An 18574-nucleotide genomic window follows, 5' to 3' on the forward strand; every position below is an offset into this window, starting at 1 on the left:
ATAAGTTCATGGAACTATAAGTAGGCAGAATAAAGCCCTCCAAAAGATGCTATTTAAATCCCAGGAATTTTTTTAATGTTACCTTCTATGACAAAAGGGACTTTACAGATGTGATTAAATTAAGACTTTTGAGAAGGGAAAGTTCTCCTGAATTATCTGGTGGGCCCAATTGTAAGTAATCAAAAGGCTGCTTGTAAGTGGAAGAAGGAAACAGAGTCAGGGAGAGGTTTAAAGATGCCCTGCTTCTGAAGATGGAGAAAGAGGCCTCAAGCCAAGAAATGCGGGGAGCTTCTAGAAGGTAAGGTAAATGTTCTCCCCTAGAGCCTCTAGAAGAAATGCAGCCCTGCTAACATCATGATTTTAGCCCAGTGAAATTCAGATTTCCAACTTCCAGAATGTTACCTGTTTGTGTCCTCTTCCATCTTGAAAGCCAATAGTAGGGCATCTTCAATCTTTAACCGCCACCTCTGCTTCCATCATCATATCTCCTATCTCTCCCGTGTCCCTCTTTGATTTATGAATGCCCCCATGATTACATTTAGCCTACCTGGACAATCAGGAATCTCATCACTGCAAGATCCTTTAATGACATCTGGAAATCCCCCTTATCATGTAAAGTAACATATTCATAGGCTTCAGAGATTGGAACATGGGCATCCTCTGCCCACCACATGCAGTCTGGTTAACACTGGTCAATAATCTTGAAATGCATGGGCCTGAGATCATGTGAGAACCCTATGCGCCAAGGTAAGGATTTTGGATTTAATTCTGTGATGAAATGCTTAATAAGCAAGACAATGAGATCATGATTTGTATTTTACAAAAATCACTTTCTGTGCTGAATGCCAAATTGACTATAGTGGAAGCAGAAGCAAGCTGGAAGGCACTCAAAGTACAATGGTTTGGATTAGGGTGGTGTAGTAGAAGAGGTGAAAAGTGACTGGATTCATAATATATATTCCAAGTGTAAAAGAGAGGAGTTAAGGATGATTTCAAGGCTTTTGACGTGAGCTATTTGGTGGATGGTACTATGGTAGACGTAGAATTTGCAGGAGGAGATTTTATCATTTGCTTATTGTACAAAGAGTAAAAATAAATTTGAATTGCCTGGTAGACATCCATATGGAGGTGATAAGTAGACAGTAATATATATACCATAGGCCAATCTAGAATTAAGGGGAAAGGTAGTTCAGGAGATGATACATGCTGGAAAATCATTGTTCTGCAAATGATAAAGCCTTAGTGAAAGGTGACCACATTTATTATCCAAACCAGTATATATCTCTTCTTAATTTTGTATTTTTACAATTTCAGTCTTACAGGAAAGTTGCAAGAATAACAGGATTTGCATATACCTCTCACTTGGATTCCCCAAATGTTAATATTTGACTACAACCACTGTATCCTTTTCTCTCTACATATGAACATTTTTTGGTATTTCTTTATTGTTTGAAAGTGAGCTGCAAATGTGATACTCCTATACTCCTAAATACTTCATTATTTTTTATTCCTGCAAAAACAAAAACAAAAAACAAAACCCATAGCAGTCTCTTATATCAGTGGCACTCAAAGTATGATTCCAGGGCAAGCAGCAAATGTATCACTTGGAAACATGTTAAAAACCTAAACTCTAAGACCCCACACCAGATTAACTAATTTTGATAATTTTGCTGTGGTTATGTGAGGAAATTAACACAACTTTCAAAACTATCTAACTTATAGGCATTATTTAGAATTTTGCCAGTTGTCCCAGTAATGTCTTTGATAGCAACAGTAGCAAATGGGCCACTTTTGAGATTCAAAGGATCCACTATCAATAATTTTTATTAGCAAGGGACAAGACAAACTGGTAAAGTATTATCATGTTGAGTACTCCTGGAGCTACAGTTAATTTTTCTTAACAAGGGCATGTGGAAATTAAATGTTGGCTAGAGAGGATGGCTAAGTATGGAACCTATTATGAAGTCTGGAACTGGAGGCTTACTGTGAGGTTGAAATAGCAACCAGAGGGATAGGAGACAAGACTACAAACGTGAAGACTTCCTGAAAAGAGGAAATGATCAACATTAGCAAATGATGCTAAGAGGTCTAGTATGATAAGAAATGGAAATGTTCAGGGACGCCTGGGTGGCTCAGCAGTTGAGCCTCTGCCTTCTGCCCAGGGTGTGATCCTGGAATCACAGGATCAAGTCCCGCATTGGGCTTCGTGCATGGAGCCTGCTTCTCCCTCTGCCTAGGTCTCTGCCTCTCTCTGTGGGTGTGTCTCTCATGAATAAATAAATAAAACCTTAAAAAAAAAAAAAAAGGAAAGGAAAGAAATGGAAATGTCCACAGAATTTTTTAAGTGGAGGTCCTCAAAAACATTGGCAAGAGCGAAATGGGTTTAGAAAGGATGAGAAAGTAGACACAAAATAAAGAAAAGTTTTAAAAAATCATCAAAGATATGAGGGGGTATGTCAAATTAAGGAAGGTGTTATTTCGTTAAGATGGGGCATGTTGCATTATGCTGATTACTTCTGGGGAGAAGTCTTTGTTTTAGAGTGGAGGGAGAATTACAAGCTACAGATGCCTGAGTCCCAACTCCGGAGTCTGATCTAATTGATCTGGCCAGGTTCAAGAGGATTTTTCAAAAGTCCCCCCAAGTGATTTTAATATGCACCGAAAACAACTGCTCTAGAGAGGAAAAAACAGTGGTGCAAACAGAGCTTACTTCCCGGAGCCAAGCCCTCCTGTAGCCGAGAAGGTAAGTGGTGCCTCAGCACGCATGACCAGCACTTTTTGGATTATCAAATCTTTTCAGCTACAGTATCTAATTTTTCCTACAAGTTCCATAAAGCAAGTGAAGAAGGGCGTATACAGTAACTCTACTCCCCAAGACACACTCAAGGAAATTAAAAAAAAAAAAAGAAAAAGAAAAAAGACCTCAGCGCGGCTCCCTAGGGCCCCAGACCAGGAGCCTCCCTTCCGCCGGGTCTCGACGGGCTGCTCCGGGACGCTCCCGCGCGCTCTCTGCACCCGCAGCGCAGCGGGCCAGTGCGCACGCGCAGGACCCGTCCGGGCGCCCGAGCAGCGGTCCCCGCGCAGGCTTGGCCGCGCACTCCCGCCCTCCGCCCGCCGCCCCGGCTCCTCCCTCCTCCCGAGCTTCTCCCCGGGGCGGCCGCGCGGGAGGAGGCCGCGATGGCCGATGAGATCGCCAAGGCTCAGGCCGCCCGGCCTGGAGGCGACACGATCTTCGGAAAGATCATCCGCAAGGAAATCCCAGCCAAAATCATTTTTGAGGATGACCAGGTAGGCAGCGGGCGTCGCCTCGCCGGCAGGCTGAGCAAGGCAGTCGCCCGAGGACACGCGGGTTCCTCGCGGACGGAAGGGACGGGAAAGGGTCGGGCGGCGTGGCGCAGGGAAGGAGCCGGCGCCCCGCACGGCCTCCGCCGCGGGCCCCCAGCCAGCGGGCAGGGCCGCGGCCGCCCCGAGGCCGCCTGCCGGCGCGTGCCGGCGCTCCGGTTACGCGTTATCAGCCCGGGGCGCGGGTCAGGCTGCCGGGCGCTCGCGGGGCCGGCCCCGCGGGGTCCGGGCGCGTGTGGGGCCGCGCAGGCTCCTCGGCGTGGGTGCCCGCCTGCTCCGCGGCCGCCTGGGACCCCGCCCGGGACCCCGCCCGGGTCAGGAATCTCACAATCTCGCCCGCGCTCTGCCCGGCGGGGAGAAATCCGATCGCGCCCTGAGTAGGGCCCAATCTCCGCGATCTCCCGCGCGCAGCCTGCTCGCCTGGGCTTCCCCGGGCGCCGGCGCGCCGCAGTGCGGGAGGTCGCCGCGGGCCGCCGCGGGCCGCCTGGGCGGGGTGGGCGGGGTGGGCGAGTCGACCCGCCCCTCCCCCGCCCGCTCGGGCCGCCGGCTCCCTGGGTCCGCTTCGGGGCGGGGGGGGGGGGGGGGGGGGTTGTTTTCCTTTGGTCCCGCCTGGTAGCAAAGGTTCCTTTCCTAGTTGACAGGAAGCGGTAGTTTTTGTTGACTTCATCGTCGGTGAAATTCCGTGTAGATCTGTATGCCAAGTACACGCGACATCTTGTGTAAAAGACTTCCTGGGCAGTTGTATTCATGGGTTTGGATCTCAGATAAAGCTGGGCAGGAGGTTGGCCCATCCAGACAAATGATTTTGTAAACTGTCAAATTAACTTTAAGAAATATGGAGCATCGGGGAAGCATTCTCTTTATACTCCCAGTAGCGTTCTTAGATTCGAAACGTTACCTAAGATTTAATTAGATTAGGTAGCTTTTTATTTATTACCAAGTTCTTCTGTTCTAGAAAAAATGCGTATTTCCTTTTTAAGTATTTTTCACTTGCTTTTTTTTTTTTTTATAAATGATGCCTGAAATATTGATTTTTGAGCCACCTAAGACCCAACAGTACAACTGCATGAAGCAATCTGAATGATACAGCATTTTGCATGGATTACTAAATAGAATTAGTCCTGAGACCTTTGAGCCTGGAAGGTCCTATTAAGCAGCTTCCACCTTGAGTAGAGAAGAAGAGATTTTAAAAATTCATGTGGTTTTATAATTTGTCTAAATGCTACTTCAAAAAAAAAAAAAAAGAAAGAAAGAAAACCAAACAGGTATATTACTTAAATAGTTGAGTAGGGTGGGAAGAAATAGATGTCAAGTCAAAATATCAAATACATAATTACAAAGCTGATCATTGTAGTAAAGAAAAAACAGGAAATTGCACAATCAGGACTCCTAACCTAGGGAAAGTGGGGTCGGAAATCAGATTTCTTTCAGAAATTTTATATATGCTGGGAGCTGAGGAGTGAATATCAGGTGAAGACAGAAGTTGGGGTTGAAGGGAGAGAAGACCATTGCAGTAGAGGGAATGGCCTTTGAAAAAAAGCCTGGGAGTGTGGAGAGAGATGAAAGATACTGTGATTTGAGCAGAAGAGTTGCATGAGATCAAACTGAAGAGATAGACAACGGATTATCATGCCTAATTTCTACTTCACTTTTGGATCTCACTTTAAATGTCCCTACCTCAGAGTGGTTGTCTTTGATTCCCTAGTCAAAATTTGGCTTTTTCTGTGATAATCATTTATTTCAGTCTTTACTCTTCTTTTGTAATGTGTAGGTAGGATCTTAACTTTTTTATACCTTTATTGGTTTAAGGTCAGCCTTTCCATTAGACTAAGTTCCATGAAACTGACCAGGGATCACATGTATTGTGTACACTTCTGATTTCCTAGCAGTGCTTCTCATGGGGCTAGTGTGAAAGAATAAATGTAGCCTATAAGATAATATACTAAAACTGGTTTTTCTCCCCTTTTTCTCTAGTGTCTTGCTTTCCATGACATTTCCCCTCAAGCACCAACTCATTTTCTGGTGATACCCAAGAAGCATATATCCCAGATCTCTGTAGCAGAAGATGATGATGAAAGTGTAAGTAAATTTACTAACACAATTGATTTCCTTGCCTTTTTTTTTTTTTTTAATTTGGGAGATTGGGCAGCCTGGGTGGCTCAGCGGTTTAACGCCGCCTTTGGTCCAGGGTGTGATCCTGGAGACCAGAATCAAGTCCCACATCTGGCTCCCTGCATGGAGCCTGCTTCTCCCTCTGCCTGTGTCTCTGCCTCTTTCTCTCTCTCTGTGTCTCTCATGAGTAAATAAATAGAATCTTTAAAATAAATCTATAAATAAATTTGGGAGACTAAATTTTGACCTGAAAGTGATGTCACATTTTCATCTTCTTAAGGGTATTATTGAGGGGGGAAAACACAATCATTTGGAAGTCAGTGCAATGTAGAAAAAGTTTGATTTCTTAAAATTGATATAGTTGACACAAAATTATGTTTTAGGTGTGCAACATAGTGGTTTGATATTTGTATATTACAAAATGATCACCACAGTCAAGTTAACATCCATCACCACAAATTCTTTTTTTTTTTTTTAAATTTTATTTATTTATTCATGAGAGACACAGAGAGCGAGCGAGGCAGAGATACAGGCAGAGGAAGAAGCAGGCTCCATGCAGGGAGCCTGATGTGGGACTCCATCCTGGTCTCCAGCCAGGGCGTGCCCTGGGCTGAAGGCAGCACTAAAGTGCAGAGCCACCTGGGCTGCCCCATCACCACAAATTCTTAAACACGATGGTTCCTAACAAGAAATAGTTGGTGAGACCCGTTTTTCCTTTTTTTAAAAAGATTATTTGAGAGGAAGAGCGGGAGTACATTTGAGTAGGGGTGGGGCAGAGGGAGAAGGAGAAGCAGGCCCCCCACTGAGCAGGGAGCCCCAGGCTGGGCTTGATTCCAGGACCCTTAGATCATGACCTGAGTCGAAAACGCTTAACCAGCTGAGTCACCCGGGCACCCTTCATTTTTCCTCAATAAAGAAATAGTACGTCATACAGGGGAGGGTTCAGTGATTCTGTTTCTGTTAATGATTTAAAGGAGAGAAAAATCATTATTTGGTTTTGCCAGACATATAGGCCTTAATTAAATGTTTTCCTAATGCTCCTTGTGGTAGATTGTATAATTGTTTATAAATACTGGCTCTTCTTCAGAAGTGCTTTAATACTTGCTGCGTTATTGAAGTCAGGCCTGGTCATGTGACTTGATTTGGCTGGCAGTTGCAAGCAGAAGTGATATTTCTTGCATAGAAACTATAAGAGAGGGGGATCCCTGGGTGGCGCAGCGGTTTGGCGCCTGCCTTTGGCCCAGGGCACGATCCTGGAGACTCGGGATCGAATCCCACGTCAGGCTCCCGGTCCATGGAGCCTGCTTCTCCCTCTGGCTGTGTCTCTGCCTCTCTCTCTCTCTCACTGTGTGCCTATCATAAATAAATAAAATAAATTTAAAAAAAAAAAAAAAAAAAAAAAGAAACTATAAGAGAGGGGATCCCTGGGTGGCTCAGCGGTTTGGCGCTGCCTTTGGCCCAGGGTGCGATCCTGGAGTCCCGGGATGGAGTCCCGCGTTGGGCTCCCCGCATGGAGCCTGCTTTTCCCTCCTCCTGTGTCTCTGCCTCTCTCTCTCTCTCTCTCTCTCTCTCTCTCTCTCTCATGAATCAATCAATCAATCTAAAAAATTCTTTTTTTTTTTTTTTTTAAATTTTTTTTTTTTTAATTAATTTATTTATTTATTATAGTCACAGAGAGAGAGAGGCAGAGACATAGGCAGAGGGAGAGAAGCAGGCTCCATGCACCGGGAGCCTGATGTGGGATTCGATCCCGGTTCTCCAGGATCGTGCCCTGGGCCAAAGGCAGGCGCCAAACCGCTGCGCCACCCAGGGATCCCAATCTAAAAAATTCTTATAAAAAAAAAAGAAACTATAAGAGACTAGCACTTGGTTATGTTGTGGCTTCACTTTGCCACTATGGTCTTACAGAGACTACTCCATCAGCCTAGTTTTCAAGGTGAAAAAATTGAGGAATTTAGAGCCTAGTCAACTTGTGATGAGCATGTAGTGAGCACAAGAAATATATCTTTGTTGTAAACCAGTATTTGGGGTGGTTTGTTACCACAGCTTAACCAAATCTAGCCTGATTGATATACTCTCCTGTTAAAAGAAAGGAAGATGTATTTAACATTTAAACAACCCACTTGGAAAATGATTTTAAAATTGTTTTAATTGAGCAGATTTATATCTAATTTGTTTATTGGAATTAGTAATGAATAAATAGCTAATCTATGGGTTTTTAATTATAAATTATGTTGTGTTAGTATTAATGCCCAGTAGGGTACGTTTTAATTTGGTAGTCTTTTAATATATGAACTTGGTAGTATGTTATTTAGTGGCAAGAATTTGTAAATTGCCTATTGCTTAAGAAACTTTTTTTTCTTTTCCAGCTTCTTGGACATTTAATGATTGTTGGCAAGAAATGTGCTGCTGATCTGGGCCTGAAGAAAGGTTATCGAATGGTGGTGAATGAAGGTTCAGATGGGGGACAGTCTGTCTATCATGTTCATCTTCATGTTCTTGGAGGCCGGCAGATGAATTGGCCTCCTGGTTAAGCATGTTTTAGGGATAATTTTCCCTTCTCTAGGCAATGATCAATATTTCTAAGTTCCAGTATGTTAAACAGTATACTTACTTTTGCCTGTGTATGGATAGATTGAGGAAGTAATTTTTAAAACCCATATATAATAAAAGACAATGTTGCATGGTTTATAGTTTCTCTGACTCTTGTATTTGATTTTTTTTTTTTTTAAGATTTTATTTATTTATTCATAGACACAGAGAGAGAGAGAGAGAGGCAGAGACACAGGCAGAGGGAGAAGTAAGCTCCATGCAGGGAGCCCGATGTGGGACTCGATCCCGGGTCTCCAGGAGCACACCCCAGGCTGCAGGCGGCGCCAAACCACTGCACCACTGGGACTGCCCTTGTATTTGATTTATTTAAAAAAAAAAAATTGTTGGAACATCTGAAGGTAGAGTTCATAATTTGGGAGGTTTTTGGGTTTTTCTTCCCAAAGAGGACACTACACATGTACATTGTTAGAATGGTGTGACTGGTTTCTGAAGGCGAATTACAAGATTTCACCAATTTGGTTTTAGCTTTGAAATAATCCTTTTAGGGTAAGATATTAGTCCAGGAGAAGATTTCCTAATCTAATTCTCTGTTTTCTGAGGAACAAAGGAGTATCCTAGAGTATGGGGATAATTTAGAAGGGATGAAAATAGATTTGTCACAGAATCTTTGATGACCATGTGAAGCCATACATTGGTATTTCTTTTGCTATCTAAACTGTCTAAATATTTATTATAATCATATTGCTTAGAATTAACTTTCCAAATTGAAAACTCACTGTTTTGAATGTACATGTGCACACTAGCAAAAATATTTAAGTTGTACATGAATCTGGCTTATGTGGAGTTGGGGAGGGCACCTCATGGTATGAGTTCTCCTTATATAGACTGACTAGCCTTTTTTAGTTGTACCATGCACCTTAGCCTTTCTGAGATGCTGTAGGGCAAGTAGTTTTGTCTTTTGGCTTTCCTTCACATAGGCACTTAACATTTTCAGAAACTTACTTGATATTTCCTGTCTGCCTTACTTTCCTCTTTGATAATCTTTGTGCTTATGGATTACTTCCATTATTAATCTCTCTATAGACCATTTTAGTAAGGTTTGACACTAATTGAAAACTTTTTTCTCTACATTTTAAATTATGTTATTGATTTTTAAATATCTGGGGCAATTAGGAATATTGGCATTTCAGTCTTAAAATAATTTTTTCCTAATTGTCATTTTTAAACTTTTTTATGGTGTTTAAAATATTTGCATAATGTGTCAAGTTTTTAATTTATTTCATATTTTAAAAAGCCTTCCCATCCCAGGAAGATTTTTAAAAATCATTATTTTTTCCTCAAGACTTTAATGGGTTTATGTACTTCTAGGACTTTTTTTTTTTTTTAAAGTGAGCTGTAGCCCAAGATGGGACTTGAATTTATGACCCTGAGATCGAGAGTCAGATGCTCCGTTGACTAGGAGCCAACTAGGCACTCTGACTTTTTTTTCAATGAGGGAAGATGTGGGGAGTGTGGGGAGGAGTTTGGGAAGGACTTGTACCATTATAAAGGATGTAATAATGAGAGAACCATTTGTATTATGTTTAAGAGGGTAGAATCTGCTTTCTTGAGGCATATTCTCTTTCCCACCGATTTCTTCAAACCAGTGCTAATAAGTCAGGTAGACAACTAAGTTGTCTTGCTGGTTGTGCCTCTTGACCTTTCTGCCTTAAACAGGCTTGTGGAAGCTGGTCATCACCGACTCATTTCTGTGAGTATAGTAGGTACAACTTTTATTCCAAGTTAAAGCTCCTTCCTTGCTGCATTCATTTATGGTGTTTTATTATACTGATAACTTTTTGTTTTGCTGTTCACGTTATGTACGAAATAACACGTAATTAAATTTTAAAAAGCCCTTTTCTTATAGCACGGATTTTAGTTAAATAGAATAAAAAGTGGTTAAGCCTTCCTCAAATACGTACTGCAAGTATCCCAAGAGTTGCTTCAAACTTTGCATATCAGTCCTTTAATTAGTTGGAAAGCAAAGTATTTGAGAACACAAGCAGGTAACAGTAATTACTTTTTGAATTGTTGTCCATGATATACAGGATCATTTAATAAAGAGATTTTTGCCTATCCTGGCATACCCTGGAGATATTGCAGGTTCTGTTCCAGACCACTGCAATAACATGAATATCACAAAAGCTAAATCAAATGAATTTTTTGGTGTCCCAGTGCATATAAAAATTATGTTTATACTATACTGTAGTCTGTTAAGTGGTAATAGCATCATGAATAAAAAAACAATGTACATCCTTTATTTCTAAAAAATGCTAACCATCATCTGAGCTTTAAGGGAGACAGTCTTTGCTGTCAGAGGGTCTTGCCTTGATGTTGATGGCTGCTACCTGATAAGATTGGGGTTGCTGTAGCAATTTCATAAGACAACAGTGAAATTTGTTGCAGTGATGGACTCTTCATTTCATGAATGATTTCTATGTGGCTTACAGTGCTGTTTGATAGCATCTGGCCACAGCAGAACTGCTTTCACAACTGGATTCAATCTTCTCAAACCCTGCCACTGTTTATCAACTAAGTAATATTCTAAGTCCTTTGTTGTCATTTCAACAGTCTTCACAGCATCTTTCCAGGCACAGATCCTATCAGAAGAAAGCACTTTCTTTGCTTACTCTTAAGCAACTTCTTATCCATTAACATTTTATGAGATTGCAGCAAAGCAGTCGCATCTCAGGCTCCACTTCTAACTCTAGTTCTCTGGCTGTTCCCACTATATCTGCAATTAAACTTTTTGTTTTTTAAGATCTTACTTACTCATTTGAAAGAGAGTGAGAGAGCACACACACGAGTGGGGTTGGGGAGAGGCAGAGGGACAAGGGAACTCTCACTGAGCATGGAGCCTGTTGTAGGACTGTCATCTCAAGACCCGGGATCATGACCTGAGCCAAAGTCAGACACAACCAACTGAGCCACCTGGGCACCCCATCCCTATGCTATTTTAAAGGGGACAATTTCTAATCTTTTTCTAAAATTTCAGATACTCTCATTTGTGCCACCATTTACTTTTTAGTTTTTATTTATATTAGCACCATTTGGAATTACATATGCTTAAGAGTAGGCCAAGAGAGTGCCTATCTTAGCAGGCATGAAAACAACCTTAATTTCATTGTACATCTCCATCAGAGCTCTTGGGTGACCGCATACATTGTCAGTGAGCAGTAATATTTTTAAAGTAATATTTTTAAAGGACTTTATTTCCTCCCTAAGCAGCAAATATCAAGAGTGGGCTTAAAATATTCAGTAAATATTATTGTAAACATTGTAAACAGATGTACTGTCATCCAGATTTTGTCCCATTTATAAGGCAAAGGTGGAGCAGATTTAGGATAATTCTTTCTTTCTTTATTTTTTTATTCATGAGAGACTGAGAGAGAGGCAGACACAGGCAGAGGGAGAAGCAGGCTCCATGCAGGGAGCCCAGTGTGGAACTCGAACCCGGGACTCCAGGATCACACCCTGGGCTGAAGGCAGGCGCCAAACTGCTGAGCCACCCAGGGATCTCCAGATTTAAGATAATTCTTAAGGGCCCTAGGAGTTTCAAAATGGTAAATGAACATTGGCTTCAATTTTTAAGTTTCCAGCTGCATTAGCCTGTAACAAGAGAGTCAGCTTGTCCTTTGATGCTTTGAAGCCAGGCAGTGACCTCTCTGCTATGAAAGTCTTAGGATCTTTTTCTGATAGAAGGCTCTCCCGTCTATGTTGAAAATCTGTTTAGTATAGTCACCTTCATTAATTATCTTCACTAGATCTTCTGGAAAATTTGCTCCAGCTTTTACATCAGCACTTGCAATTATGTTATGGAGATGGCTTCTTAAATTTCCTGAACCAACCTCTGCTACTTTTAAACTTCTGGACCCTCCTTACCTCTCTCAGCCTTCATAGAATTGAAAAGAGTTAGGACCTTGCTCTGGATTAGGCTTTGGTTTATGGGAATGCGGCCGGTTTGATTCTAGACCATTAAAAATTCTCCATATCAAGGGTGCCTGGGTGGCTCAGACAGTTAAGTGTCTGCCTTTGGCTTAGGTTATGATCTCAGGGTCTGGGATTGAGCCCTGTATCAGGCTACCTGCTTGTTGGGGAATCCGCTTCTCCCTCCTGTCTGCCCATTCCAGTTCCCCCTACCCCATCCCTGTGTGCGCTCTCTCTCTCCCCCTCCCTCTCCCCCTTTCAAATAAATAAAATCTTAAAAAAAAAATTTCTCCATTATCAGCAGTAAGGCTGTTTGCTTTCTTATCATTCTCACATCCACTAGAGTTGAACTTTTAATTTCCTTCAAGAACTTTTCCTTGGCATTTACAACTTGGCTAACTGGTTCAAGAGGCCTACCTGTCAACCTGTCATGGCTTTTGACATGCCTTCCTCACTAAGCTTAATCATTTCTGTCTTCTGATTTAAGCAGAGGATAGAAATGTGACTCTCTGTGACTCTTTTCACTTGAACACTTAGAGGCCATTATAGGGTTATTAAGTAGCATTTGCTTGAGTATTATATGTGTAATGGACACTTGTAATTATTGGTGTCCAGCATTTGAACGCTCTTCACATTTGAGGGATTCCATACCTCCCCAAAGAGGAGCTGAAATGAAGAGACATCTAGTTTTCTAGCTCCTCTGCCAGCTGGGAGGTAGGCCCTTGACTTAGGCTCTGCCAATCAGATACACTCATCTGGGATTTTGAATTTGAAACTAATGATACAAAGAAACAAGGACAGTGGAGACTTCTTTCTGGTGTCAGTGGCAGCAGCATCCAGTTGGCAGGCACAATAGTACCTGTGTTGCCAGTCGTTGGATCCGGTATTAAATACCAGGGATGACAGCAATGCTGGCCGTGGTTCCTGTGTTCAGCAACAGGGGTAGCAGTGCTCTACTAGACTAGCTCTCAGGTGTTATTTTTGAGTGTGGTATTATCTATATAGCTTCTCTTTATTCTTGCCCATTTTCCTAGTTAATCTGTGACTAGCCATTAAATACTGTTTCAAGAAATGGATGGCTGGAGAAATTTTTACTAGGAATGTTTACAGACCGTAATAGATTCTCCGTTAAAGGTGGAGTGAGGTGCTGGAGAGCTGAGATTAGCTATTTGGCCCGGTTTGGTATGAAGGCAAGAAGGATCCAGTAAACATTAAGAACTATTTTCAAGGCCCATGGTAAATAGTATCAAAGTAGCTAATTAAGTCATTCTCTGGGTCACTTGTACCGATATGCCAGTTGAAGGCAAGGCTTGGGTTATCAGGTGCTACACCATAGGATAGTATGAAGGATAGGGAGAATTCAGGGACCGTGGAGGTGTTGTGATTGCTTCTAACTGCTGACCATCTTAAAAGATGATGACAAGCTAAGGTTTAAATTTTTTTTGATAAGCTAAGATTTTTTTTTTTTAAAGTTTATTTATTTGAGAGAGAGAGAGAGAGCAGGTTCAGGGTGGGGAGGGACGGAGAGAGAGGGAGAATCCCAGGAAGACACCCCAAGAATCAAGGAGCCTAATGTGGGGCTCAATCCCACAACCCCAAGATCAAGATCTGAGCTGAAATCAAGAGTCAGAAGCTCAACCTACTGAGCCATCTAGGTGCCCCAAGCTAAGATTTCTAAATTATTAGTCCAAGTTACCAGATGAAACCCAAGGGCTTTCTATGACAATGCTATTAAAATCTATGAGAGCTTTTTTTTTTTTTTTTTTAAAGAAATAAGCTGTTTCAGCTAAAGAACTCAAACAGTTGTAAGCCAAACACATTTGATTCTTAAGGTTGCCAAATTTTATTACTTCAATTCATAGCTTAGTGTCTTATGAGAAAGTTAGAATATCGATAAGCAAATAATGGTATCTGAATGAAAGGAGCTATATGGGACAATTTGATTGACTCAGAGCATCCCAAATTCCCAACCTACTGAGCCTTTCTTGTCAGCTAATGCAGCATCTCCTCTTGTATAAAAGGTACTGAATGCTTAAAGAAACTTCTTAATTATTTCTCTTATTTATTGCAGCTATTCCTGTGTCCCACTATTTTTTCTAAATTTATTTATTCATGAGAGACACACAGAGAGAGGCAGAGACATAGAGGGAGACATAGACACAGGGATCCTGATGTGGAACTTGATCCCAGGAGCCCGGGATCATGCCCTGAGCCAAAGGCAGACGTTCAACCACTGAGCCACCCATGCGCCCCTGTGCCTCACTCTTTAAGGAGAAAAGGAAACTCTCATGCTTAATCTTCCACACACCTCTTAAATTTATTTCTCTGCAATTATATCAGAAGATCCCAAGAGACCCTAAGTAGTATATTTGGGACCATTCTCAGAAGTGAAGAAAAAGAAATCGCCAGCCAAAACGAGCACTTTCTACTACTGACAAGGATGGAGGAAGGCTGAAAACACCCAAGAGTTAAAAAGCTAAATGTAAATTAAAAAGATAAAAAGTAGAGCCTAAAATCAAATGCAATTAGAATCAAATGAAATCAACTATATATAAATATTAAAAAACATAAACACAAAATATAATTCAAGTTGCTTTTTAACACAATACATGGACTCTAGATCCTAAACCAAATAAATTCTGAGGACAATAACAATTACAAAGAAATCCTAAATATTATCTCATGATATTGTTGTTTGGAATATAATTTGTAACAGTTTTTGTGTGTATCATAGGATTGAGCAAACGAGCAGAGATATTGGTGTGAGTGGGAGTCAGATTTTTATGGTGGAAAAAGGGAGATAAAGATACGGAACGAGGCAAGATGAGAAAGAACCTCATGAAGTTGAGAAATACCAGTATACAGTGATGGTTTAAAAAAAAGCCTCGTTTTATCCACTAGGCCTAGTGACAGTAACACTATGTAATGCCTAACTTTTGGTCTTTAACTAGCATTCCTCACTAAAAGATTCCTTGAAGAAAATGGCTGATTCCAGGTGTGGAAAGGGAAAGTACCAGGTGAGCATGGAGTATCTTGTTCTTGTAGGCTGGGCAGTGGGAGTGCTCACAGGCTGAGCAGGTCATGTCCAAAGGACACGGGAATTAGACTGAATGGGCTCCACGTGGCCAAATTTGGGATAGTTTGAGCAAAAGAATAATTAATAATGGTTATAATACATGAATAAATAAATATGTGAATATATATTGATATGAGAGAGAACGTTTTTTTTTAGCTTAAGTGCCAACTAGTAAATGTAAAAAAAATGATCAAATGAAAAAAATCACAATTTTTCCACTCACAAATGACATATATACAACAAGGTAACACAGTATAACAACTGATTCAGTCAAGGATCATCAATGAATGCTAGCACCATTGGGGGATATAGTCTCAAAGCATCACTTTGTTGGTTTGCAACCTCAGAGTTTCTCAGGTGAAATTCAAAAGTGGGCCTCAAATGTGGAGGGCAAAGAGAGACTGAAGAAACAAGCAGACCCCTTCAGAGTGGTGGGTAGAAGTTTTAATGAGCAAGGGAACTTACATATGAGGATACGAGCCTTACTTGGGACGAGTAGATCTTGAGACGAGTAGATCTTGAGACGAGTAGATCTCTGGATCTACACAACAGAATCATTACGTTTTTATTTAGAGGTCTTAGCAAAGCTCAGGCATATTTATTATCCAGATAGTCTCAATAACAGTCCTTTTAAGATTGCATCCTTGAAGGGGCTGCTAGTAAAGGAATAATAGGTGGAATATAGATTCCAAGGATGAGGAGAGAGTAAGGAGCCTTTAATCACCTGGGTGCAGTTCGCAAGTCAACCAGTGGTCACATCCTCTCCGTGACCTCCTCCAACACATTTCTAAGTCACTTTTTAGTTACAAAAGAAGAAAGTGTATATCCACGGTGAAGAGATCTGATAGCACATTAAGTATATGTACAAAAATAGCATTGCCAGTTGTGGTGTAATGGGTATATGACACTAGCTGGGTAGTATTCTTGCCAGACGAGTTTAGTCTGAATCTAATAAAAGAGGAAACAATCAGATAACTCTTCAAATTCAGAATGTGGGACATTTTATAAGGGTAAAACTCTTTTAAAAAGTCAGTGTCATGAAAAACATCAATACCACAACTATCAACATCACAAACCATAACCACCAGCACCAGAAGGTAATTATAGTCTAGATTAAAAGTGCTTTAAGGGACTTAAATATACAATGTATTTATAGTGATTGAGTCTTGGATTAAAAAAAGGCTACTAAAGACATTCCTGGAACAATTGGGAGATTTGAATATAAACTATAGTATTATTTTTTGAATACAAACTGTATATTAAATAACACTATTGAATTGTTAACTTCCCTAGGTGGGTAACTGTGTTGTAGCATAGGAGAATATCCTTGTTCTTAGGAAATGCATGCTGAAGTATGGAGGGATAAAGTAAAGTGTAAGGATCTCTACAACGTACCCATTAGCAATCATGTTCCATTTCCCTCTAAACCCACTAACCCCAGGCCTGGACAACCATTATTTTCTGTCTTTATGGAGTTGCCTATTCTGGACATTTCATATAAATGGAATCATACAGTATTTGGTCTTTTGTGACTGACTTCTTTAACTTAGCATCCATGTTGTAGCATGTATCAATAATTCATTCCTTTTTATATGCCATGTTTTTCCATTCAACAGTTGATGGACATTTGGATTGTTTCCACATTTGATCTTATGAATAATGTTGCTATAATTATCTGTGGACAAGTTTTTATGTGGATATAGGTTTTATTTCTATTAGGTATTTACCTAAGGAATTGGAATAGGGGTAGAATTGCTTATAAGGTTACAAATTTGGTCACATGATTAGTCTACACGTAACCTTTTGAATATTTGCCAAAGTGGGGGCTGACCCACTTTCCAATTCCATCAGCAGTGTGTAAGGGCTCCAATTTCTCTACATCTTGACCAACATTGCCTTTCTTATTATAGTCATCCTAGGGGGTGTGAAGTGGTATTTTGTAGTTTTGATTTGCATTTCTCTGATGGCTGATGATTATCTTGATTATCTATTGATTATCTTTTCATGTGCTTATTGCCCATTAAATATCTTCTTTGAAGAAATGTCTATTTAGATCATTTGCCCATTTTTAAAATTGTCTTATTTGTCTTTTTATTAGACCCTTATTAGATATATGAACTGTGAAAATTTTCCATTTTTTCAGTCATTTTCTTCCTTTCTTCATTGTGTCCTTTGAAGCACACACTTTTTTTTAATTCTTTTTTTTTTTAAGGATTTAAAAAAAATTTATTCATGAGAGACACGCAGAGAGAGGCAGAGACATAGACAGAGGGAGAAGCAGGCTCCATGCAGGAAGCCCCATGTGGGACTTGATCCTGAGACTCTCAGATCACGCCCTGAGTCAAAGGCAGTGCTCAACGGCTGAGCCACCCAGGCATTCCTGTAGATGTTCTTTATTAAGTTGAGGAAGTCCCCCTCTATTCCTAGTTTGCTGAGAACTTTTATCATAAATGAGTGTTAGATTTTGTCAGATACTTCTCCTGCATCTACTAATATTATGTAGTAATACATTACTACATTAAATGATTTTCAAATGTTGAACTAATTTTGCAGACCTGGGATAATTCCCACTTGGTCATGGTGTACAATTCTTTTTACACATTGGTGGATTCAATTTGTTAATATTTTGTTGGATATTCCTGCATCTGTATTCACAAGAGATATTGGTCTGCTTTTTTGTTTTGTTGTTGTTTTTTACTTTGTAATGTCTTTGTCTGGCTTTGGTATTAGGGCAATGCTGGCCTCACAGAATGAGTTAGGAAGAATCACCTCTGCTTCTGAAAGAGATTGTATGTATGGTAAAATTTCTTCCTTAAATGTTTGCTAGAATTCATTAGCAAACCCATCTGGGTCTGGTGCTTTTTCTTTTGGAAGGTTATTGATTATTGATTATATTTCTTTAGTGTATGTAGGCCTATTCAGATTGTGTATTTCTTCTAGTGTGAGTTTTGGTAGATTGTTTCTTTGGAAGAAGTGGTCCATTCCATCTAGGTTATCAAATTCGTGAGCAGAGAATTGTTCAGAGATAGTATTCCTTTATAATCTTTTTGATATTCATGGGGTCTGTAGTGATGTTCACACTTTCTTTTTTTTTTTTTCACGCTTTCATTTTTGATATTAGTAACTTGTGTCTTCTCTTTTTCTTGGCTAGCTTGGCTAGAAGCTTTTTAGGTTTTAGTGATCTTTTCGAAGAATAAGCTTTTCATTTCAGTGATTTTCAGTATTTAATGGAGAAGTTTAATTTTATCAATTTCTTCTTTAATTTTTATTATATCTTTACTTCTGCTTACTTTGAATGTAATTTACTCTTCTTTTTCCAGTTATAGGTAGAGCTTAAATTAATGATTTTAAATCTTTCTATTTTAATACATGCATGCATTCAATGCTATAAATTTCCCTCTAAGCATTGTTTTTGCTGTATCCCACAAATTATGTTATAGTTTCACTTAGTTCAAAATATTTAAAAATTATTCTTGAGATTTTCTTTTGATCCATATGTCCACATGAATTTTTGAATTAGCTTGT

The 18574-nt window shown here is 40.3% G+C and overlaps 1 protein-coding gene across 1 annotated transcript; it reads left to right on the forward strand.

The window, feature by feature from the left end:
- The first annotated feature begins 3037 nt into the window (after window positions 1–3037).
- Window positions 3038–8143, forward strand: HINT1 (histidine triad nucleotide binding protein 1). Its single transcript, XM_025994978.2, has 3 exons — window positions 3038–3288; window positions 5317–5421; window positions 7824–8143. The coding sequence occupies exons 1-3, from the start codon at window positions 3178–3180 to the stop codon at window positions 7986–7988; spliced, it is 381 nt and encodes a 126-aa protein (XP_025850763.1). The 5' UTR covers window positions 3038–3177; the 3' UTR covers window positions 7989–8143.
- The last annotated feature ends 10431 nt before the right edge of the window (window positions 8144–18574 follow it).

This window comes from Vulpes vulpes, chromosome 12, assembly GCF_048418805.1.
Source record: "Vulpes vulpes isolate BD-2025 chromosome 12, VulVul3, whole genome shotgun sequence".
Taxonomy (NCBI): Eukaryota; Metazoa; Chordata; class Mammalia; order Carnivora; family Canidae; genus Vulpes; species Vulpes vulpes.